Below are 24,556 nucleotides of genomic sequence, written 5' to 3'. Positions count from 1 at the left end.
TTCTGACATCCCTGGCTGGTGAATAATTAAGCTGTCACCTCCTCCCCAGCCGCCACCCCCTGCGGCAGGGCCTCAGTCTTCAGGTCCCACTCTGCAGCTTTCTTCGCTCCCTCAAAGCAGTGAGCACTGGAGGGGACCTACCCCAATCCCCATTCCCGGCCCTCCCAGCGCCTCCAGCCTCCTGCCCGGCACCTGACTTGCGGCCCACTCTATGGCCCCCGAGATGGACCAGTTCTACAGGTCCACCATGGCTATCTACAAGGTGAGTGTGTGGCCCAGGCCCCAGGTCCGAGCACCCCTTCCTGGGGCTTGAAGATTGGACCGGCTTTGGAGGACAGAGGGTTAGCACAACTGCAGCATGTTCGGGAAAGGAAGGCCCAGGCCAGGCGGGGTTGTGGGCTCAAGGGTGGGGATCCCTGGGGGCAGTGAGCCACCTAGCCCGGACGTGGCTTGTCCACAGTCACCCAGTGAGCGACAAGGCCCACTGAGACAGCCTGCCTAGATGCTAGACCAAGGCAGGATGGGGCCCAGCGTGACTAGCAGGGGGAGCAACGGGAGAGCCCAGCAAGCCACCTGGCCTAGGACTGGGGCGTCCTTCTCTCTCTCTCTTTTCCTGTCTCTGTCTTTCTCTCCTTTCTGAGCCCCTCATTCAAATTTTCTACCTCACTCCCGAGGGGTTGCCGCTGTCCCTGTAGACTTTTACTGAGCACCTCCTGTGTGCAGGACCCTTTCTCGTGTAAGCCTCACGCGCCCTGCCTGTAGGATAGAAGATAATCACCCTAAAGGGTAGATGAGAAGGCCAAGGCCAGCACGGTTAAAGAATCTGTTCAAGGTCTCTGAACTTCCCAGAGAGGCTTCCGCGGTTTGAACAAATATCCAAGTCTAAGTCATCGCCCAGGCCCTCTGTACCCCGAGGGTAATCTCCAACTGGCTGTAGCCTGAGGTGGCCTGTGACCCTGCCACAGCCTTGCCGCCAACAGGCTCTTCTTTGAGGAGGGCAAGATCTGTCCTTGCCCCCTGAGGTGACCGTCGGATGCCCATGTGTCCAGCCTGGCGAGGCTTGGACCCAGTGCCGGGTTGGGGCACACCCAGCCAGGGGCAGCCACAGACCACAAGTTTCCTCCTGGTGGGAGGAGGAGAACCTTCTAGATGCATGGTCTTGGGAGCAGGTTCCCGCCTGGGCAGGCATGTGAGCAGGAGCTGGCATGGAACAGGGATTCGGGGAAATGGCCTTGAGGCCCCTGTTGCAGTCAGGATCTGGGCTGACTCCACGCTTCTAGGCAGGTGCCCCTAGGGTCAGGCTCCTCTCTGGGGCTGGGGTGGGGGAGGCTCCCTGCTCCTGAGGCCCGGTGACTTGCCTCTGCCCATTGACCTTTCTCCCTCTCCCTCTCCCCATCCTCCCCATCCCTCCCGGTGGCCTGGGGCTCCAGAGCATCACGGACCAGTTTAACCCCGCCCTGGAGAACCTGGTGTACCTCGGGAACAACTACCTGAGGGCCTTCCATGGTAAGTGTCCAGCCCCGGGCCCCCAGCCCCTCCGCCTGCGCTGTCCCTGTGCACCTGGTCCCTCCACGCTCCCACCCAGCACCTTCACCCATACACACCCCACACGCGCCTCTGCCTGCTGCTCAGATGCCCCTGAGGTGCTCCCAAAGATGCAGTGCCTGGTCCTGGCAGCCTCCACGGCCCCAACTGCACACACCTCTGTACGTCACCCTGATGTGCCCCGTGAGCCCACTGCTGCACTCAGGCCCGCCTCAGCGAGCCTGGCTTTACGCTGCAGCCCTGTGTCTTCACTCTGCCTGGTACCCGCATCCACACACTGACAGCCACCCCTCCCCCATCTCCCAGCAACCCCGCTCCACCAAGGCTAATCACCCTGCCAGGGCTTGCAACCCTCTGTGCCAAGGATAAGCCAGGGACACACCCGGAGCCGAGGGCCACCCAAGCCCTCCCTGCCTTTCAGGACTTTGGAGTCAAAGCTTGTTTTCCCCCTCCCCAGCTCCTCCAGCCTGCCGCCCCCCACGCCCCTACACCTGTGCACCACACTACACCTGCCCACACCCTTCCGTGGGTACACACGGACGCCTGCGCCCCCACCCGTGATGGACACACACTGCCCTGGGCCCCACTCCACGCCTGCTTCCTCCCCTGGCCAACACCCGCATCCACACACACCACCCAGGACACCCTCCCTCCCAGATGCCTCTGCACCCCCCCCTCCTGTCCCCTCCACACACCCTCGCCTGCCAGGAGGGGTCTCCAGAGGGCAGGGGCAGATGGAGGAGGGGCCGGGGCTACGGGCACCCCTTGTCCCCATGCAGCTCTGTCCCAGGCGGCTGAGGTGTACTTCAACGCCATCCAGAAGATCGGGGAGCAGGCCCTGCAGAGCTCTACCTCGCAGATTCTGGGTGAGGTGCTCCCCCTTCCACTAGAGCCCCCACTCTTTCTTGGGCCTGGAGGGGCTCTCCTCCCAGCCCTGTGTCCGCCCGGGGCCACCTCCTGCTGCCCAGATCCTTCATCTCCCTGGTGCTGTCCCTCAGGCCTGGGGCCAGCTGGGCCCGCCAGCTGGGGATCCCAGACAGAGTTCCTTTTGGGTTCTTACCCGTCCCAGAAATCCCCCCAAGCCACAGGCCTGGTGGCCCAGGGCCAGCCCAGAGCCTGGACTCTTGTTCTGGAGCCCAAGCCCCTCCCCGCCACTCCCTGAGGGGCTGTTCCAGTGCGGGGATAAGCATGGCCATCCTCCCAGAGCCATATGGGAAATCCTTGGACTTCGGCCTCCAAATGCCGTCTCAGGGAGCCCCTGCGGCAGCTTCTGTCAGGAGGAAGGTGGGTGGCATGGGCTGCCCCCACTGAGGCCGCTCTCCCTGCCTCCAGGGGAGATCCTGGTGCAGATGTCAGACACGCAGCGGCACTTGAACTCCGACCTGGAGGTGGTGGTGAGTAGCGCGGCCCTGAGGCATCATACAGGGGAGTGGGCTGCGTTCCAAGGAAGTCGCAGGCCCAGCCCCCCACAGCCTTTCTCAGGGAGGGCTCCCTGCGGCCCTTAGTGACACACAGGCACAAGTGTCCCCGGCACCTGCCAGGCCCAGGCTGTGTGGGGCGCGTACACCTGCCACAGCTTGTTCCAGCCTCCAGCAACCCCAGGAGGCAGCCGCCGCTTCTATCTCCATTCTACAGACCGGGAAACTGAGACTCAGATCGAGTCCCTTGCCCCCAGTTCCAGAGCGAGTGCAGGAGCTAGGGAGAGGAAGGGCGCGGGTACACACAGCCAGGCCCTGCTCCTCTCTGGCCCTCCAACCCCTCCCTCCACGCTCCCAGGGAGCAGCACCTGACCTTGTCACACCCATAAGAAAACCCCACAGAACTACTCAGTCTTCTCAGTGAGGGATGCCAGGCCCTGCCGACCCAGCAGCCTCCCTGTGGCACCCGCAGTCCGCAAAGAGCAGCCCTGTGCATACACAGCCTGGCGTTCCTACCACTGGGTAGGCTTCATGCTCAGCCTAGAAGCAGCCCCAGCCTTGCTGGCCAGCGCCTTACAGGCCTCCCTTGACCCCTGGACAAGCTCATTGCTTCTTCTAGACCCTAACGGATGCCTTTGTGCATTCTTAGAGCGCAGTGGTTAAGAACGTGAGCTCTGCAGCCCCAGCACCCGGCTTCTATGAGCCCAGCACCACCTGCCCCTGACCAGTGACCTTGAACAAGCCTCTCTGTACTTTGACTTACCGGTCTGTACAACGAAGATGATCATAACTACCGGCAGGACTCTTGCGAGGGAATTCATAAAACTAGTTGCCTTCCGCCCATCTTCACGGTGATGTTGGCAGCAGGACCTGGTGGCCTGTCTCTATCCCTCCCAAGACTGGGAGCCTTGCAAGGGCTGGGGCAGGGCCTGGCCCCGAGCAGGGCCTCACCCACTCTGGATGGAAAGAACAAGCTTTGAAAAGAGAGTGGGGGCTGGCCACGCGGGGAGGAGAGGAGAGGGCGTCCCCAGGGGGGATGGGGCTCAGGAGGGAGCCACGGATGGCGAGCTGGGATGGAGCCGGAGAGGGCCTGGTGGTGACAGGTCTTGGAAAGCTCGGGAAGAAATGTCAGCTCATTGTGATAGCACGTGGCTCTCAAACGTGTGTGTGGGGAACCCTTGGGAGTCAAGGTGCGCTTTAGGGGACACCAGAAAATACTCAGCAGTTTGGTTACCTTGTCGAAATGGGGAACAGTTGCAGGAGCAGAAAAACGTGCATCCATCTGCCCAGGATAAAAGCCTGGTCCGGGGCCCATTTCTGGGACACCTGCAGGCTTCGGGCTCAGCTATGTCCCGGCCCTGGGCTCAGGAGGGGAATCAGGAGCACAGCTCACGCTGGCTGCCTGTGGCTTCCCATCCTTGGATTTGATGGCTCTCAGTGTCTCTCGTGGCACACCTGGGCTGGATGAGGACAAGTGTCACCAGGCTGTCTCTGTAAGGAGAGCTGCCCTCTCTGGGCACCTGCATCTTGGCTGAGACACCTGGGCAGGGCCCTCAGCCAGAGCCGGACAGGACCCAGCACCACCGACGCTGCCTGGCCTGTGGGCTCATTCATTCGACAGCTCTGCACCGCTGGGTGCTGGGCGCTGTGGCAGGCACAGGGGACACAGCAGACAAAACCCTCGCCCTCCCCAAGAGAGGGGCCAGACAAAACCCAAGACTAACAACTGAGTATATACATGACAGGTTAGACACGAAACGTGCTCCGGAGGAAAACAAAGGTGGGAAGGCTCCTAGCAAGTGTTGGAGGGCTGCAGTTTTTGACCAGTATTCCAGGAAACTGCCCTAGGAAGGGGACACTGAGAGAGGCCTGGAGGAGGGGAGGGTGTTAGCTGGGGAGACGCATGTGGGAAGGGCGTTCTGGGCTGAGATAACAGCTCGGAAAGGCTAGCGGAGGAGTGTGTGAGGGGACACTTGGCTATGAAGAGAGCCCTGTGGTGTGGCCTTGACCTGCCTCTGGCCATTCTGAGTGTGCACAGCCAAAGAGCGACAGGATCTGACTTTTCTTCATTGTAAACGAAAACACAGAGAACATCTCATCGAGCAAATTAGAGCTTAAGGAATCGTTTTAAGGCAAGCCACCATCCAGGTCAGGAACTGTGCCAACCTCCCTGGGAGCCCCTCCCTGTGCCTCTGTCAAAATCACAGCCCCTCCACCCCACCTCCCTCCAAAAGTGACCACAGATCCGACCCTCCCTTGTACTCCTTTGTAGCTGACCACTCAGGCATACATCCCTAGACGCTGGAGTCTGGTTGTGTGCCATCTCTTTTTTCCAAATACGCCTTTGAGTTTCCCAATCAATAGATCCCCTTCTTTCCCTTATGACTTGTCTGTTGAAGGTCCTGGGGCCCTAGGACTGGTTTTCCTGCCATCTGGAAACTTCCAATCTCGCATTTCCGGGGTAGCTCATCTTGTTCCTCTGTCCTCTGGACGCAGGGACTTGGTCAGACCCAGGCTCTACCATCCCTCTGGCAAGACCACAGAGAGCTCTGGGCTCTTCCATCGGGAGCCTCATCACATCTGCAGCCACGTGATATTAACAACCACGGAGGCTCACTGTGTCCAAGACCCATCCCCACAGCGGGAGTTCATGGCTCTTCTGATGCTCTTACCCATTAGCCGGGATATTTCTATACGGAGGCGCTCCTCCTTGCGTACTCTTTGCTGCCAGTGGCACATTTTGTGTGGGAGAAGCAGGATCAAGGTTTAGTCACTCTCCTCACTCATTAGCGTTTAAGGTCATGAACGCACTCCCTGTCGTCCTCTGAAGGTGACCCATTGGCTGTAGTGTTTTCCTCACACTTACTGTAGTATATTTTAGTACCATCAGTATTTGTAGATTTAAATACATCTGATGTATTTCAGTCCTTTGCAATGTTATTGTCTTCAGCTAAGTTGAAAACATCTCCCTCTTTGGCCACCAGACGCTTCCTCAGTTGGGCTCCCGAGTCTCTTGGGCAGGACCCTAGTAGTTTTGATGGCTTTCTGGCTGTCTGTCTTTGCTCAGCCTCCTATGGGTTACACGGCATCTCCTTTGTTCCTGGTCTTCATCAAGAATTCTGATTCTCAGGGCTCCTGGGTGGCTCAGATGGTTAGGGGTCTGCCTTTGGCTCCAGTCTTGATCCTGGCGTCCTGGGATCAAGCCCCACATGGGGCTCCTGGCTCAATGGGGAGTCTGCTTCTCCCTCTGCCTTTCCCCCTACTTGTGCTCTCTCTCTCTCTCTGTATCTGTCTCAAATAAATAACTTCTTTAAAAAATTAAAAAAAAAAAAAGAACCCTGATTCTCGAGGATACAGAGAATGAAAGCATTTGGACATTCTGGTCAGCTTCTGACATGGCATATTGAACATTGTTATTGAAAAGTCTGATGATCTATTTTTTTCCCATCATAAATCTACTTGCTGTCTCAGCCTAGATGCCCAAGATTTTTTTCTTCTTTTCTTTTTCTTCAGTCCAGTAATTTTTCTAGACAAGTCTTGGTGTTGACCCATCTGGGTCCATATTACCAGTCCCATGGTATACTTTTGCAATAAGTAGTTTTGAATCTTTCTTTTTTTTTAATTTCAGGAACATTATCTTGAATCACAATTTTTAGAATGTTTTTGTTCTCTGTCTTTGCATTTCTTCTTCAGGAACTCCTATTATCTGTATGTTAGATCTCCGCAACTTATCTTCAACATCTGTCCCTTCCTCTTGGCTATGTTTACTTTTTTCCTCATTTCTTCCCCCCAAACACTTCCAGATGTTATGATTTAATACCTGGACCAAGAATAGAGCCCCTAATAGAACTCCTATCATGGGTATATCTATATATAAAATAATAGATAAAAATATAATCTCATATATAATTGTATTTATTATATATTAAATATATAATATCAACCTGAAATTCACCCCTTTTAAGTATACAATTCAGAAGTTTTTAATGTAGTCACAGAGCTTTGAACCCATTCCCACTATCTAATGTTAGAGTATTTTCATCACCCCTTCCCCCAAACACTCCCCCCATTAACGTTCACTCTCGTTTCTTTCTTTTCATTAAAAATGAGTTTTCCTCCTCTTTGGCAACCCACTGTCTGATTTCTGTCAAAATGGAGATTCATTTTTCCTGTTCTAGGACTTCATATGACAGGAATTGTACGTATGTTTTCTTCCGCAACCTTCTCCTTCACCCGGTATAATGTCTGTAAGATGGCTTCGTGCTGTCATGGGTAGTGGCGCGTTGTCCTGTTTGATTGCTTTCTATGCCACCGAAGGAAGCTACCACAATTTACCTCTTTTTCTGCTGGTGGTCATTTGGGTTGTTTCCAGTTTGGGATTACTATGACTAGGGCTGCTGTGAACATTCTTATACAAGTCTTTGTGGATGTATGTCTTCATTCCTCTTGGGTAAATACCTGGGAGCGGAATTTGTGGGACATGAGACTGACACATATTGGCTTTATAGGAAACCACAAAGGGCTCTCCAAAGTCGTCGTGCTAGCTGCAGCCCCGCTAGCGATCTGTGCAAGCTGCTCCTGCTTGACACGCTTGCCGACCTTCAATGTTGTCCGTCTTTGTTGTTTTAGCCGTTCTCTAAGGTGCGGAAAGTACCTCATTGTGGTTTCATTTTGCGTATGCCAATGATCAAAGACTTTAAATGGGCCTATTGGACATTAGCACTTTGTCCATTCATATTTATTGCCCATTATATTTATTGTTGACTTATAGGAGTTTCTTATATAATCAAGATATGAGTTCTTTTTTAGATATATGCACGGTGCAGGGTTTTTTTTCCCCCAACCTATTGCTTATCTGTTCATTTTCTAAATAGTGTCTTTGATGAGCAGAACCTTTACATTTTTAGGAAGCCCAATTTGTCTGTTTTATTGTTTTCATTTTACAAAAGGCAGAATCTGTTTTAACTCTGGTAAACTCCTTACAATTCATGGGACTAATGCTATGGCAACAGCAAACACCTGCCTCTGCTAATTTGATGTTTTTATTTTATTTAAAGATTTTACTTATTTATTTGGCAGAGAGAGAGAAAGAGAGAGCACACAAGCAGGGGAGAGCAGCAGGCAAAGGCAGAGGCAAGCAAAGAGGAAAGCAGGCTCTCAACTAAGCAAGGAGCCCAAAGCAGGACTCGATCCCAGGACCCTGGGATCATAATCTGAGTGGAAGCCAGAGCCCCAACCGACTGAGCCACCAGGTGTCCCTACTTTGACAATTTTAAAAAGTGTTTGTATCCTAGTTAAGAAATGTTTTCCCACTACTACGGCAAAGATACTCTAAATTTTCTTTTTTTTTCTTTTTTTTTTTTAAGATTTTATTTATTTATTTGACAGAGATCACAAGCAGGCAGAGAGGCAGGCAGAGAGAGAGGAGGAAGCAGGCTCCCTGCTGAGCAGAGAGCCCGATGCAGGACTCGATCCCAGGACCCTGAGATCATGACCTGAGCCGAAGGCAGTGGCTTAACCCACTGAGCCACCCAGGCGCCCCAATACTCTAAATTTTCTTATAGAAGCTCTAAGTTCTGGACTTTACATTTATTTCTATGATCTGTCTTAAATTTGCTTTTGTGTATGAAGTGAGGTAGAATCAGGGGTTCTTTCCCCCCGTATAGACATTCAGTTGTTCCAGCACCACTTCAAAAAAACTTCGCTTTCCCCATTGAACTGACTTGATGTCTTTGTCAAAATTTGATTTGTTGTTTTATGTGTGGATCTATTTCTGAGCTCTCTACCCTGTTCCATTGATATATTTGTCTATTCTTACACCAATACCACAACTGTATTAATTGCTGTTGCTTTATAGTGAGTCTTAAAATCAAATAGTCTAGGAGTGTTTGACTAGGGGTTGAGCATTTGCCTTCTGCTCAGGTCATGATCCCAGGGTCCTGGGTTCAAGTCCCCCATTGGGCTCCTTGCTCAGCAGGAAGACTGTTTCTCCCTCTGCCTGTTTTTCTCCTTGCTTGTGCACTCACTCTCTCACTCTCTGACAATTAAATAAATAAAATCTTTAAAAACAATCAGCTAGTCTAAGAATTTTGTTCATCTTTCTCAAAATTGTTTTGCATAGTCAAGATCCTTTGCATTTTCATATTTAGAATCAGTTTGTCAATTCCTTTAAGAAAACCTGCTGGAATTTTGACAGGGATTGCATTAATCTATGATTTAATGGCCATCATAGGGGCACCTGGCTGAGCATAGAGCATGCATCTCTCGATTTCAGGGTCATGAGTTTAAGCCCCACATTAGGAGTGGAGCCTACTTCAAAAAAAAGTATAAATTCACGGTCATCTTAACAATATTGAGTCTTCTGATCCATGAACATGGTATACCTCTCCATTTATTCGTTTCTCATAGGAACACCTTGTCATTTTCAGGGTAGCAGTCTTTCATATCTTTTGATGGATTTGTACCTAGATAATATGGCTTTTTTTAGCTATTATAATTGGAAATTTTACATTTCATTCTCCAGTTGTTCATTGTTTCACCTGTCTCTCTGGCTTCTGTACTAATAATATAATATCAGCAGTGGAGGGCAAAAGCAGAAGCAGGAAGACCAATTTAGAGGAAGGGTTGAGATGGCTTGGGAAAGTGGCAGCAGTGGTAGTGTTGAGAAGAAATCAGACTGAATGTAAAGCCAGTAAGATTTTCTGATGGAGTGGATGTCAGTTGCAAAAGAAAAGGGAAAGTCAAACTAACTCCAGCATATTGTCCTGATCAACTGGAAAGGTGTAGTTGCCTTTATCTGAGGTGGGAAATACTAAGTGTGGAACGGTTTGGGTGGAGGGGAGAGATCAGGGATTTAGTTTTAGACATGGTCAGTTTGAGAGGCTTATTAGAAAACCATCTGGAGGGGCACCTGGGTGGCTCAGTGGGTTAAGCCGCTGCCTTTGGCTCAGGTCATGATCTCAAAGTCCTGGGATTGAGCCCCGCATTGGGCTCTCTGCTCAGCAGGGGGCCTGCTTCCTCCTCTCTCTCTGCCTGCATGTGATCTCTCTCTGTCAAATAAATAAATAAAATCTTTTTTTAAAAAAAAGAAAACCATCTGGAGAGGTAAGTATCAGTTGCATGTACATGAGGCTGGAGTTTGGGGTCAAGGTCTAGGCTGGGTTGTTTGTCTGGGAGTTGTTTATCTGGGAGCATATGGATGGATGAGCTCATGGAGGGAGTGGGTGTAGGAGGGGAAAGAAAGAGGCTGTGGGGGATCAAGAGGTCAGGGAGAATCGGCAAATGACAGAGAAGAGGTGGGGTGGATGGGGGAGGGGGAGTGCAAGGAAAACCAGGAGAGGGTGGTAGGCTGGAAGCCAAGGGAGGAAGGTGTTTCAGGGGGAGGGAATGTTCAACTGTGCCAAATGATGACCACAGGACTTGTCAGAGGAGTCCTGTGAGTTGACTTTGTGATGTGGAGTGTCAGTGATTTCAACGAGAACTTTCTAATTGGAGTGGTGGGGCACAGCCTGACCGGAGGGTTTCAAGAGTAAACTGGAAGACAGGAGTCGGGTCAGCTCACAGGGACAATTCTTCTGGGGTGGGGGTTGGGGGGAGTTTCCTATATAGGTGGCAAAAGGATTTCTTGCAAGTTACTGGAATAACTCAAAACATAGAGCTTACAGTGCGTGTTTTCCACAGTGGGTCTGGGTCTGCTCTCAGCTTCTGTACTGAGGGACTCACAGGACCTGCTAATGAAGTATATGCTGGGAGAGGGGGTGCAGAGGAGGACAGTCTCTGTTCTGACCTGCTGGGAATTCCTCAGTCTGCCTGGGGTTGATGACTTCCTTGTTTCAGAAGCCACCTGTTAATAGATAGTCCTATGGTTCGCCCAAAGCAAGAGCTCAAGTTCACATAAATTGCCAACCCCTTAATAGATATTCTTCTGGAAGTTAATGAAGACTTTCCATTGACCCAGTATTGCCTGGGTCCCATCTAATTGGTGATCGTAGCCAAGCCATAGCAATGGGAAGGATTACAACCCAGCAGTCTCATTCTAACACACACATCTATGGGGTGACTCAGTTCATACCCGACTGGAAGCAAAAGGAGTGACATCTGAGACATGGAAGGTGGCTTGCTCATAAGCCAGGTCTCCTAGGTGAGAGTGGGATGGATAGGGCAACCAGAATTAGGAAGAAGGGAAAAGTCCCCAGCCTGTCTGCTGCATTGATAGCATGAGACCTTTAACCTGTATTTTAAGAACTTTTTAAAAAAGAGATTTTATTTATTTATTTAGCAGGAGAGAGAGAGAGTGAGAGGGAATACAAGCAGGGGGAGTAGGAGATGGAGAAGCAGGCTCCCCGCTGAACAGGGAGCCTAGTACGGGGCTGGATCCCAGGACCGCTGGATCACGACCCAAGCCAAAGGCAGACGCTTAAGGACTGAGACAGCCAGGTGCCCCTTAAGAACATTTTAAAAGAGCTCGTGCTCCCAGGCCTCCCTGGGAAGAGCGCTCCTAGCCGCCCAGGGCTCTCAGCTGGGGTCAGGCTGTACTACCTCCCTTGCCCACCTTTGTGACAGCCCCATGTCCCTCCCGCATTGTCTCAGCACACCGGCTCTCCAGGAACCCAGGTGGAGTTGGTGCATCCGTTCTGTGGGTTTTGTGCATTTTAGATATTTTCCGTAGCCTTCGGTGTGGTTCAAGTTTGTCTCCAGGTACCACTCAGCATCTTTATGAGTGCTCTGGTCACAAAGTTGCCTGGCTTTTGCGGGTCGCCTCCAACCCTGTATCTCCCATAAGCCCTGTTGTTGGTTTTGGGCAATTTTGTAGGATACGGGGATTTTCAAGAACGCATGTTTGGTTTTCAAGCAGAAACCTTGGACTGCCTTTTCAGTGGGAAGCAGGGCCAGAGGAGGGGCAAGTGAGGTGCCCTGGGGGCCGCCCTGGGAGCTCCCGCAGGTGCAGGATCCAGTAGACAAGGGCAGATATGGAGTCTTGGCACTGTTCCTAACACCGACCCCCTTACACACACACACACACACACACACACACACTAGCAGCCATGGCTTGGGGTTCAAGGCATGGCCAGTCCTGAGGGGGCCACAAGCAAGCTCCCCTACAGACCAGCAGTTACCAGGGTTTCCGAAACAATTGCAGGAGAAAAATGTAAAATTGGCAACTTTTATAATTGATTGGTTTTCTCTGAATACTGGAAGAAGATTACCGGCATTCCTTTTCTGGGCAACTCTGTACCCCCAAGGCACAGAACCCGTGCCTCCAGCACAGCCTGGGGACCCCTGCAGCAGCAAACCTGGCAGCATCCCCTGCGGGTTCTGTGGGGGAGGGCAAAGAGGGTGCAGACAAAGGAGGAGGAGCAGAGGTCCCCTGCAGGATGGGGGACACTCCTTTCTGCTCCCTGTGAACCCAAGAGCAAAGCGTGCAGCCGAAGGGTTTAGATCTGATGTCCCCACAACACACAGTGACCCAAGGAATGCTGATGGGGGGAGGTTTAGGGGAAACACCAAGGCTCACAGAATCAAAGCTCTTTGGGCTTAAAAGGCTGGACCTTCAAGAGCATCTAGCCAAGACCTTCCTGTTACAGATGGGGAAACTGAGGCCCAGACAGGGGGCAGCAACTTGTCCAAAGTTATAGAGCAAGTTGGAGGCAGAACCAGAATTCCGAGGACATAGCTCTTCTGAACCTGAGTCCAGTAGCCTTCCCCGGCTTTCTGGTCACCCAAATGGTCAGCCTCCTCCGTCTCACCTATCATGGAAACCAACCAACCCTCAGCTAAGACCTCAGTAGCTGTGAGCACTTTCACTGGGTCAGGCCCTGCCCACGGTGCTGGGGACACAGAGAATGGTCAGATGAGGTTCATGTCCATAGCAGCTTGAGAGGCTATGACCAGGGGCCCAGCAAGAGATTCTGTCCTGTGGCTAGAGGAATGAAAATTAAACAAACAAAGATATATACATTCCAGAATCAAAATGGGAGCACAGTGGATTCTGCTGGCGAAGTCAGGGAGACTTCCTGTAGAGGGGGCACAGAAGCTGGTATTTGAAGTCTGGTAGGAAATTCTAGGCGGCAGGAATGGCATCATCAAAGCACAGACTGGGACTAAGACCCAGAAGACTCTAATACATTTATGGAGGGTGTGTGGCCAGCCGTCTACTGCACGACCTGTTTGCATATCAAACCATTTAATCTTCCCTCCAACCGGGTCCTTGTCTCATGTCCATTTTCTCCGACAATTGGGCAGGTGCCTGGTGTGTTAGGAACACAGTGGGCTGTATTGAACTGGGCAGTGCGAGGGATGCCGAGGCCTGGGAATGATTAGGACCACCCTGATCACCCCCACCCTGCACTCCACACAGGTGCAGACATTCCACGGAGATCTGCTACAGCACATGGAGAAGAATACCAAGCTGGACATGCAGTTCATCAAAGTAAGTATGGCCACCCACCTTGACCCCCCAGCCCATCACAGGCAAGACAGCCTCTCCCCATTTGGTGGATGAGCACACCGAGCCCTGCGCTGGGCATTGACTAGCGCCAGGCTGTTTGTGTTTCCAGCTGAGCTCCCCGGGACCCTGTCCAGTGTTCTGACCAGTGGACCCGGAGTCTTGAGCTCTTTGACATGGGGGTCTCCCTCCTCTCTCCACCCTCCCCAAGGACAGCCGCCAGCACTATGAGAGGGAGTACCACCACCGAGCCACCCACCTGGAGAAGTGCATGTCCGAGCTGTGGCGCATGGAACGCAAGAGGGACAAGAATGTGCGGGAGATGAAGGTGCAAGGGCTGGGGGGAAAGCCAGGCTCTGGGGGGACCCCTTGACAACGTCCTGAGCTCCCCCGCCCAGCGCCGGCCCAACTCTAGGAGGGCCTCCTACCCCATGCTCTGTGGTGAGCATAGCGAGGGAGGTCAGCCGGCCCCAGGTGGGTGGGCACCCCCAGCCCTCAGGCCCACCTCGGCGCTGATCCTTGCATGGTCACTGCCCGGCTCTCCTACTTCTTGGAGAAAACCTAAGGCCATCAGCTATGCTGCTCCTGATCTCAGTAGCCAAGGTGTAACTCCCCAGCAGCCACACCATCCTCTGCTCCCTCCTGCCCCCCTGGCGAGGGCCAGTCCTCCTCCCAAGCTCAGGGCCCCATCCCTGGCCTTGGTCTTCAAGACTTCTATCTCCTTTACTAAGCTCTTATCCCTCCTCTTCAGAATCTACCCTCCCAAGTAGGGACTTCGATCAACTTGTTCCCATTTCCTTAAACTACCTCCCTGGGCCCCTCTCTGCGCTTGTGGGCTGGGGGCAGAGGGACGGCTCAGACACCAGCCCTGCCTGTGAGAAGGGCCCGGCTGGGCAGACACAGAGCTCAGGGTCTGGAGGATGACGATGCCCGTGAGAGGTGGGCCTGGGAGCTCCGATGAGCTGGGTGCTCCTGGGAGGAGAGACGGCTGGTTCAGGAAGGACAGGAGGCTTCAGACGGCTGGTACTCGTGGAGGGTGGGCTGAGGCATCCACTCGCTGCCCCCAGCCCGAACCCACTTCTCCCACAGGAGAGTGTGAACCGGCTACACGCACAGATGCAAGCCTTCGTGTCTGAGAGTCAGCGGGCAGCTGAACTGGAAGAGAAGCGGCGCTATCGTTTCCTGGCCGAGAAGCACCTGCTGCTTTCCAACACCTTCTTGCAGTTTTTTGGCCGGGTGAGCTGGGGCTGGGGGACAGCTGGTGCAGCCGTCCTAGGGCCTGGGCTCTCTGGGAGCTGGCTGCCCGCAGGGACTTCCCTCCCTTTACTCATTTCCTTCTATGTATCCTTTCTGTGGGTATTCATTGTTTACTCTCCCTAACTCTTTGGTTGTTTCCGTGTTTATCTGTATCATCAGATACAAATTCCTTCATTTCTTCCTTCATGATTTTTATTTTATTTTTATTCTCACATTCATTCACTAATTCATACCTTTATTCACTCATGTGCGAACCATTTATTTTTTCATTCCTGCTTGCATAGACTCACCATTTGCAAATTCATCAATTCATGGATCTAGTTATGGCCTTTTTGCTTTTATCTTATTGTTTACATCCTCTGTGCTATTGCTCTGTTCCATCTGCTACACCCATCGGATTCACTCATTTCCTGTTGGCTTTCCAGTGGCTTTTGCTTTCTGTATTTAACTACCATGGTGTTCAGGGCTGTTGGGTTTACAACTATCATACCTTCTCTGTAAATGTCACCACTTATGTATTTAACATCTCATAACCCAGCCTGATGCTTTTCATTTCACTTTGTCTGAGATTAAAATTACCCTCCTTTCTCTTCTGTGAACACTTTTCAAATTTTATTTATTTATTTGACAGACAGAGATCACAAGTAGGCAGAGAGGCAGAGAGAGAGAGGGGAGGAAGCAGGCTCCCTGCGGAGCAGAGAGCCCGACGTGGGGCTCAGATCCCGGGATCCTGGGATCATGACCTGAGCTGAAGGCAGAGGCTTTAACCCACTGAGCTACCCAGGTGCCCCTCCTACTGTCTTTTAATCTCTCTTCGTGATGACCTCACCTCGTGACCCTCATGGTAACATCAATTCATCTCTTGTGTTTTCTAAAATATATTGACACCCCCCGGTGCTACTCTGTCCATGGTGGTCCCCTACCTCTTAAGATGAGGCCTGGGGAAGGATTTTCCTGCCCTCCATGGCACTCTAATACGTGGCCTTACTCCTCCCCTTATCCTTCCTGACCCCCAGCTCTTGGTTTTGCCAAGAAACTTCAAGACTTTCAGGTCTAGACTCTCATGAGTCCCTCCTTTGCAGCGTGATCCTTCTATCTCGAGAAACTGCACTTAGACCATGTATAGTCCCAAGGCTTGGTGCACAGCCACTTGCACTGACAGTTAACAACCAGGTGATCAGACATGCTGATACCACCATTTTCACTCTTCCTTTCCCGCTGTCTTGAGGTTTCTGTCTTGATGAACTGAATGTTTTCTGCAGACGTGCCCCCCGAACCCACACATACGTGCAAGTCTCACTTTGACCCCGAGTGCTGAGCGGCATGTCGGCTGGTTGAAGGGCTCCAGAGCTGTGGGCTTTTTCTCCTGGGGTCCAAGAGGACATTTCCCATTTTCTGGTGCTCTATGTTGTGCGTGTGTCTGTCTTGTTTCCGTCTTAAGTTACTGCCTCTTTCTCTGGATGCTTGGAGATTTTCTTGGGGTCCTGGGGACTCGGGAATTTGTCTGGGTGTCCCCTACATGAGTGCCTTCGGGTGTTCCCCACTCTGCGGGCTCAGGTCTTTCTTCAGGTCAGGGAGCTGTTTTCTCTTCTGTTTCTTTAACTATTCTCTCTGCCGTCATTCCTTCTTCTAGAACTCCACATCTATGACCTCCTCCCTCGCCACGTCTGTTTCATTTGTCCTTGTTCTGCAATTTGAGCTCTTTCCACACACCCCCCCACACATTGTATGATTCCATTCATATGATCTCGGCTCCGGCTGACATCCTCCCGCTGTCCCCACCACAGCCACAACTTCTTTGAAACAGTTGTGCTGCTGTGTAATTCACAGGACATCCAGTCCATCCATGTAAAGTGTACAACTGAGTGGAGCCTCGTGTATTCACAGACTTGGGCACCCATCACTACAATCAAGTTTAGAACACTTGCATTCCCCCTAAACACCCCAGCACCCCTTAATGATCATTCCCCAACCCTCCCCCGTCCCCCCACAACCCCCACTCCAGTCCAGGCCACCACGATCTACATTCTATCTCTGGAGATGTCCCTCTTCTGGGCATTTCATATGAATGGAATCATACAGTGTGTGGTCCTTTGTGACGGGCTTCTCCCACGACGCATTGCCGGGAGCGAGATTCCTCAGTGTTGGGGCATATATCCGTCCTTTGTTCCTCATTGCTGCCAGATGCTATACTGTCGTCTGGAGACATCTCATTTTAATCATCCCTTCATTGGTGGATGGACATCTGGGTTGTTTCTACTTTGCGCCTGTTATAAATAATGCTACAGTAGATAGATGTAGAAGTTTCTGTGTGGACATGTTTTCATTCCTCATGGCTATAGGGGAGTCGGCTTGCTGAGAATCGGGTAGCTCTGTGTTTAACTGTTTAAGGAATTTCCAGACGGCTTTCCAAAGTGGCTGCACCATTTCACGGCCCCACTGGCAGCTGGGAGCTTTCCAGTGGCTCCGCATCCTTGCCAACACCTGTTATTGTCGGTCTTCTTGATTCTAGCCATGCTAGTGGATGTCAAGTGGTATCTTATTATGGTTTTGATTTGCATTTCCCTGATGGCTCATGATGCTGAATATATTTTCCGGTACTTCCTGGCTGTTTAAGTACCTTCTTTGGGGGGACGCTCCTTTCTGCTTGTGTCCTGGACAGTTAACCTCCAATAGTAAGAGGAGTGTTGACTTCTCCCCGGGCTGTCTCCTGCTAAGTGATCGCCCCTCTGGAGAGGGCTGTGGATTGAATGAGCTAGGCTTCCCCTAGGTATGAGGCAGTGGGTGGAACAGCTATTGTGTTGACTGACCCAGCTGGACTTTAGGACACTCAAGATTGAACTCCTAAGATAGTCAAGCATAAATATTTACCCATCACTTTATCTATAAAGAGAATGCACAAGATTTGGAGCAAGATTTAAAGAAGGATGAGGGCTGGGCTCAGCAAGGAGTCACTCTCACATGCCTCTCATACCCAGTCCTGGCTGAGTCCACGTCTTGTCAATAACATACCTCTGCCCACCTCGCCTTCAGCTTCTCCAGGTTTATTGGACTTGTGCAAGTCTAGCTTCAGGATAAATTCCTAGGAACAGAATTGGCAACTCCAAGAATTTAGGCATTGGTTGTCCCAGTTTACCCTTCAGTCGGCCATGTAGAAGATTCCCTTCTCCTTGACAACAGTGTGAAAGCAAACTTTTCAATCTTTGCTAATCAGCAAGGTAAAACTGGCATCTCCGTGTGGTTTTATTTTATACTTTTCTTATAAGCGAGACAGATCTTTTCATGGTTCCAAGCCATTGGATGTCCTTTACTAGGACATATCATCTTCTTTTCCTCCATTTTTTCTTATTCATTTCTAAGAGCTCTTTATATGTTACTGAAATTACCCCTTTCTTGGTGATGAGTTGCAAATATTTTCCATTTGTCATTTATCAATTGACGTTGCTTACTGTAGGTTTTGCCGTGTTGAAAAAATTTTTTTAATTAGTCAAATTTATCGGTCTTTTCTAGACTATGGGGTCTGTAGCGTACTTAGAATGACTCTTCTGCTCCATAAATGTTTTTAAAACTTCTCCCGTGGTCTCCTTGTGGTTTTGAAAGCCTGCACAGTGTTTCTTCCCAACGACAGGCGAAACCCCCTGGAGGCAGGGCCGAGGGAAGACAGGGAAGTTGGATGCTGTCCAGGCTGGGGCTTGGTGCTGTGGCCTTTACTCCCAGAACACCCTAGGACCCTGGCAGGTGCTTTCTACTGGAAAAAACTGGACAAAAACCCTTTTAAAAATATGGTATGCAATACCTAATGTTGCTTTGCATACTGCTTTTGTGGCCAGCACACAAAGACCTTTGGAGTTTTGGCTTTGTGCTGTTTTGTTCATTAGTTAAGCAAGGCAACCAAGGGGGTGTCCGACTAATGACCAATGGGACTAGTTGCTCCTGTGATGTGAGTGGCTTCTGTTTTGCTGCCTGAGATCCCTGTGAGATTTTTACCAGCTGGGCCAGACAGAAGAGAGGAATCATGGAAAGGTGCTGTCACAGGAACAACTCACTTACTATCTCTTGGAATTATCTAGCCCTGGGAGGGACAATGCCTGCAGGATTGCTAAAGGCTCAGGATGTCAAAACATCATCAAATACAGAAACTTAAAAACATGATTCATGTATGTAGCTGGTCTGACATTTAAAGCCCTCCCAGCCCCAAGTTGTTATGGACTGTCTGGTCAACAGCTGAGTTTCCCGTCCTTGAAAGTATTCAAACAAAGTTAGATGCCCATGTACCAGGGACATTAGGGACGCTTATGTAGGCTAAAAGGAATAGACTGGGAAAACTGTATTTGAAAGGCCTCTTCCAGGAAATGACTCAAACCGGCTTTCGCAGCAAAGGTACTTACCACTTGAGTTACTACAAAGTTCAAAGGTTTCAGGTATAGCTGGATCCAGGAGCTCAGGTCTTTGGAAATTTGCCATCTTTTCTTAGTTGTAGCTTCCTATGTTGGCTTCACTCTATTTTTAGCAAAGCCCATGAAGTCCAAGAAAATATTTTTCCCAATTGTCCCAGGATAAGTACTGGAATTGGATTCTTTGGTCACGGTTTCTGGGCAAGTGCCATCCCTGAGTCCATCACAGTGGCCAGGCTGGGGTTCTAAGCCTGCCGATGTACCAGGCAGTGGTAGAGCCCGGCCAAAACAGACAGAGAGAAGGGGCTGGAGAAGCACCTCAAGGAAAACACCTCAAGGAAAACTGAGGGGCCTTCGACAAAAGAGGGAGAGGGTTAGACGGTGAGCGAGTCCCAAGTGACACCAAAGCGATCTCTAGCTCCTTCCAGCTGGAAAATCCAGTTATCCTCTATTATGGGGGCGCCCGAGTTCCCAGGTCTAGGATGCCGCTTCTGGGGCCCCAGGACTTTGGGGGCTGCTGGGAGCCGGCTGACGCCTGTGTCCCCACGCGGCCAGGCCCGGGGCGTGCTCCAGAACCGCGTGCTTCTGTGGAAGGAGCAGTCGGAGGCCAGTCGCAGCCCGTCGCGCGCCCACTCCCCGGGCCTGCTGGGCCCCGTGCTGGGGCCGCCCTACCCCTCGGGCCGCCTGACGCCCACCCGCCTGGACATGGTGAGGCCCTGGGCGCCCCCGCCGCCGTTCGCGCCCCCGCCGGTCCCCGCACCCTCCGCGGCGCCCTGGGGCCTGCCACCCTCCGCCTGGAGCCTCCTGCCCCCCAGGTTCCCGGTCTACGCGGCGCCCCGGGGCCCGGCCTTCAGCCCCGGCGCGATCTGGGCGCCCCCGTGGTGGTTGGGCAGCCGGCCCGAGAATCCCTACGCCGCCGATGTCCGGGACTGGGGGTGGGGGCTGGACTAGGGCGCCGCCGCGGCGCCCCCCTCCCTGCCCCACCCTCCCCTGCCCGTCTCCCCTCGCAGCCCCCGAGGCCCCTGGCGGAGTTCAGCTCCCCCCGCAGCCGGCACGGCTCTGGCTCCTACGGCCCCGAGCCCGTCGAGGCGAGGTCCGCGTCGCAGCTGGAGCCCGATCGCCGGTCGCTGCCCCGGACGCCGTCCGCCTGTGAGTGGCCCCGGAGCGGAGAGGGAGGGCCGGGGACCCGGGGCCCGGGAGGAGGCACGGAGGTGGCGCTGCAGCAAGAGGGGACGGAGGGGGGCCACGGGGGCGGAGCGCCCACCCACTGTGCTCCCCCTCCCCACCCCGCAGCCTCGCTCTACGCCAGCGGCACCCAGCGCTCCCGCTCCAACTCCTTCGGCGAGCGCCCGGGCGGCGGGGGCAGGGGCGCCCGGAGGGTCCGCGCCCTCGTCTCGCACTCGGAGGGCGCCAACCACACGCTGCTGCGCTTCTCGGCGGGAGATGTCGTGGAGGTGCTTGTGCCAGAGGCCCAGAACGGCTGGCTCTACGGCAAGCTGGAGGGCTCCTCCGCGTGAGTGGGACCCCCAGGGTGCAGGGGCGGGGGTGTGTGGAAGGGGGCCCGCCCGGAGGTCTGGGCTCCCCTGCCCCGATGGTGACTTGTCCCCCTTGGTCCGCCACCTCCACTCCCGGGACCCAGACAATTCTCCCCTTTCCCCCACCCCACCCCAGACCGTGTCCTCATCCAGCCAGCCTGGATAGGAAGAGGACAGGCCCTTGGGAGGAATGGGAAGGTTCTCTCACTTGTCCGAACACTGCAGGAGCCCCACTGCTTGGGCGCTTACTGTGTGCCCCACGTGGAGGGAGAAGCAGCTTCCTGCCGGGACCCTGAGAGTCCCTGGAGGTCTGATGGAGATGGTGGACTTGGAGGCACTCCTCCAGGCCAGAGCCAGAGGCCAGGCTGGGAGCTCGGAGGCTGAGTTGCAGTCAGGGGCAGGGAAGAACCTTCAAGATTGCAAACTGGGCTTGGTTTTGACACCAGGAGGGGAGGTGTGAGGTGGGGAAGTACGCTGTGGTCACTGCAAGGTTGGCAGAAGGCAGGGGTTGAAAGCCAAGAAAGAGTGTGCAAGGATAACTCTTCTGCCAAAGAAAAAGGGGGCGGTGGGAGCTTGCTGGAGCCAGGCAGTGACCCCCATGGGCCTTATGGGCAGGAGACTGCGTGGAGCCCGCTGCCATTCATGCTGCGGGGTATGATAAGGGGTGAATGAGGGCTTAGAAGGAGGAGTCAGCAGGTGCCCGTGAAGGTGATCGCAAGGGTGGTGGTGTGGGTCAGTGGACGGGGGACGGGCAGAGGGTTGAGGAGTGTGGTGTGGGGCTGCGGGCAGCGGGTAGGCGGAAGGCGGCCCAGGAGTTGGTTCTGTGGGCAGGTGGATGCGGGTCGGTAGGCAGGGATGAGCCGAGCAGTTGGGGCAGGGTGGAAGCATGGAGCTGGGGTGCACAGACTGAGGGGTGACTGGAAAGGTATGTGCGCGAATTGGTAGGGGGCAGCCAGGTAGACAAGCTGATGGGTTTGGGGACTAGTGGGCCATGGGTGGTTGCCCACAGGGTCGTGGATGGGTGAGGCGTGGATAGAGGGAGGATGGCAGGGACCAATACGGAAGCATGGGCTGGCGGGGAGAGATGGCTACAAACACAAGGACTCGAAATCCCTGCTTTGTGGACCCACAAAGGTAGAGGCTGCCCTGAAATTCCCCACAAGTGGCGTGGAGTGGACTTCCCCGGACCCAACTGTGAAACCACCCAGACCCGCGCTCTCACCCGGTCACATGGCTGTTCTGTCTGTGCCTCGCTGGGCGGGGAAGGAGACGGCAGATTTTGTCAGTAGGCCCTTTATAGTGAGAGCAGAGGTAAAACATAAGGAAATGGTTTTATTCCGTCAGTTTGAGTGGAAATTGCTTCCAGTTACCTTTAGGTGAGAACGTTGTTGATTGCGTTTTGGGGTCTCAGGGGGCTTTTGGGAGAGCACTTTCCCAAGGGCTCTGCAAGAACCTGAGGGGTCCCAGGGGTCTGAAAAAGCTGAGCAACATTGATCAAAGTGCCTCTCCCACAGCCCCAGCCTCTCTAGAGGTGCAGTAATGAGCCTCCAGCCAGAGAAAGACTCCAAGAGCAGCAGTGGGGGCAGAGCACGGAAGGGCACGGGGCTGGCAGTCAGGCGCCTCAGGCTCAGGCCTTCCTCTGGGCTCGTACATTCTCCTGTGGTCCTCAGCCCCTGCCCTGTCCCCTTCCCAGTCACCCTTGTCATCATCCGTTTGCACATCTGTCTGTCCACTGGGCTGGGTGCCTCTGGGGTGGAGGAGCTGTGTCCGGCTCTCTGTGGGCCTCACGGGGTGGGTGCTCCGCGAGCAGGGAACGAAGCGGGTTGCCGCGTGTCCTTGGACGCATTGCTTTCCTCCTTGGACTTGCAGTGTCTCCTGAGGCGATCCAGCCCCTGGCAGGATATGAGGCTGGGTGGATGGACTTGCATGTCGAGAAAGATCTCAAGGGATTAAATGAGTTAGTCTGGGCAAAGCCCTCCGAGCCAGGCCTGGCACACAGCACGGCTCCGGAACTACTCTCGGGAGTGGGACTGTGACTGCTGTCTCTGGGCCTTTTGTTTATGGGCCCCTCTGCCTGCACCCCTCAGGAGCGGCTGGTTCCCCGAGGCCTATGTGAAGCCCCTGGAGGAAGTGCCCGTGAGCCCCATTAACCCCTTGAACCCGGTGACCTCCATGAACCCGATGAGCCCTATGAATGAGCTTCCTTCCAGGTACCTGGCAGGGGTGGTGGCCCCACTCCCCAAGGGGATATCTGTGAGTGGCTGTCTTCAGTGGGCGCAGCCTCCTTTGTACCCTGGAAGAGGAGGTCCCCCCGCCCCAGGAGAAAGTCATTGCATCCATCCCTCTGCCTCCTCTTGGGACTGACTTCAAGCCCGTGTGGCCTCCTCTCCCCTGGTACAGCCCCCTATAGGAGGCTGTGGGACGCCAGCAGGATGGGGTGGGGTGCAGCAGGGGCCTGACGTCTGACCCCCTTCCCGTGCCTCCCTCCTCTGGACTCAGATCCTACCCACTCCGGGGCAGCCACAGCCTTGATGACCTCCTGGACCGGCCGGGCAACTCTACAGCCCCCTCGGAGTACTGGGACGGCCAGTCCCGCTCCCGGACCCCAACCCACGTCCCCAGCCACGCCCCCAGCCCTGCACCCACACCCCTGCCTGACAGCCGCCGGAGCAGCATGGGCAGCCCAGGGGTAGCCAGTGATGTCAAGGTGAGCGCCCCCCACCCTGCCCTGCACACACCTAGCCTTTCCCCAATCCTGGGCTCATCTGATGGGCAGGGAGACCAGAGACCAGGTAACCCTCCCTGCTTAGCCACTAATTGGCTGGCTGGCAAGGGGCCTTCCCACCCCAGCCTCAGTTTACCCATCTGCAGGGGAGGTGTGGGATGGACTTCTGAGTCTAGGGAGGGGGACAGGGACTGGAGCCCCCGTCATCTTGCTGGGAGCCCTGGAAAAGTTCTGTCCTTCCCACCTCCCAGGAGAGGCAAGACCAGGATCCTTGGTCAAAGCTGGGACCAGAGCTGTCTGGGCAGGACCGGGGTGAGGAGTGGGGTGTAGGGAGAGCAGCTGGAGCCTGGGGGGTGGTCCTCTGGCCCAGGCTTCTCACGTCTGAAACCCACAGAATTCTGGGCTTCAGGACACCTAGTCTTGTTTCCCAGAAGCCTGGTGCTGCCCGGGGCCACGGGTCTAGTCCTCTGCCTTCCTGGAATGGAGAAGAGCAGAGTCAGGGGCTCCCCTGCCCCTTTCTCCCCTAAACCTGGCCCTTCCTCCACCCCCACTGCAGAAACTTATGTCCTGGGAGCAGCACCCTCCAGAGCTCTTCCCTCGGTGAGTTCTAGGATGGGAGCTGGAGGGGATGGGACTCAGAGGAGGGCTGTGGGGAGAGACGAGGCGGGGGTGAGTGGAGGTGGCCATTGGGGGCAGGAGGTAGGGGTGGGCAGCTGAAGACCTGGACCCCTTTCACCTTGACCTCTCCCCTCACAGGGGCACGAACCCCTTCGCCACGGTAAAGCTGCGTCCCACGGTCACCAACGACCGCTCGGCGCCCCTCATCCGCTGAGACGCCTTCCTCCGGCAGGGGGCTGAGGTCGTCCCCCCACACCTGCCCGGGGGCTGCCCAGAGCTGGTGGCAGCAGCAGCAGCAGCAGTGGACCCGAGAAGCTGGGGTCCTGATCCTGGGGGTGGCTACCCCGCCCCAAACCGTGCCCGCAGCTTGAGCAGCTCCAAGAGGGCTGGCCTGGGGTCCGGGACCTTCAAAATAAAGCAGGCAGAATGGGGGGACAGGACCATTTCTTCCTCTCCAAGGGCCCCAGGACTGTCCCTGGGGGCCTGCCGCGTGCACCCCAACCCCCTCCCCCTTCTCTGCCCCAGTAGGGAGGAGCCCCTGTGCACCTGCTTCCCCACCCCGCATATGTCATCCTGTTTAACTTTTGTAAACGTGAGAAATAAAGCAAGAGGACAGAGCG

At 54.0% G+C, this 24,556-nt stretch overlaps 1 protein-coding gene across 1 annotated transcript; it reads left to right on the top strand.

Moving 5' to 3' along the window:
• The first annotated feature begins 148 nt into the window (after positions 1-148).
• BAIAP2L2 (BAR/IMD domain containing adaptor protein 2 like 2) lies at positions 149-24,548 on the top strand. The gene is made up of 14 exons (XM_032836637.1): positions 149-262; positions 1,431-1,506; positions 2,325-2,411; positions 2,878-2,939; positions 13,321-13,392; positions 13,619-13,735; positions 14,497-14,643; positions 19,614-19,766; positions 20,069-20,207; positions 20,352-20,571; positions 22,681-22,803; positions 23,093-23,300; positions 23,875-23,918; positions 24,075-24,548. The coding sequence occupies exons 1-14, from the start codon at positions 212-214 to the stop codon at positions 24,148-24,150; spliced, it is 1,575 nt and encodes a 524-aa protein (XP_032692528.1). The 5' UTR covers positions 149-211; the 3' UTR covers positions 24,151-24,548.
• The last annotated feature ends 8 nt before the right edge of the window (positions 24,549-24,556 follow it).

The sequence above is a fragment of the Lontra canadensis genome, unplaced genomic scaffold (genome assembly GCF_010015895.1).
Source record: "Lontra canadensis isolate GAN:19392208 unplaced genomic scaffold, GSC_riverotter_1.0 scaffold93, whole genome shotgun sequence".
NCBI classification, from domain to species: Eukaryota; Metazoa; Chordata; class Mammalia; order Carnivora; family Mustelidae; genus Lontra; species Lontra canadensis.
Note: the sequence above shows the minus strand (reverse complement) of the source record. Positions and strands in the feature narration are given on the sequence as shown.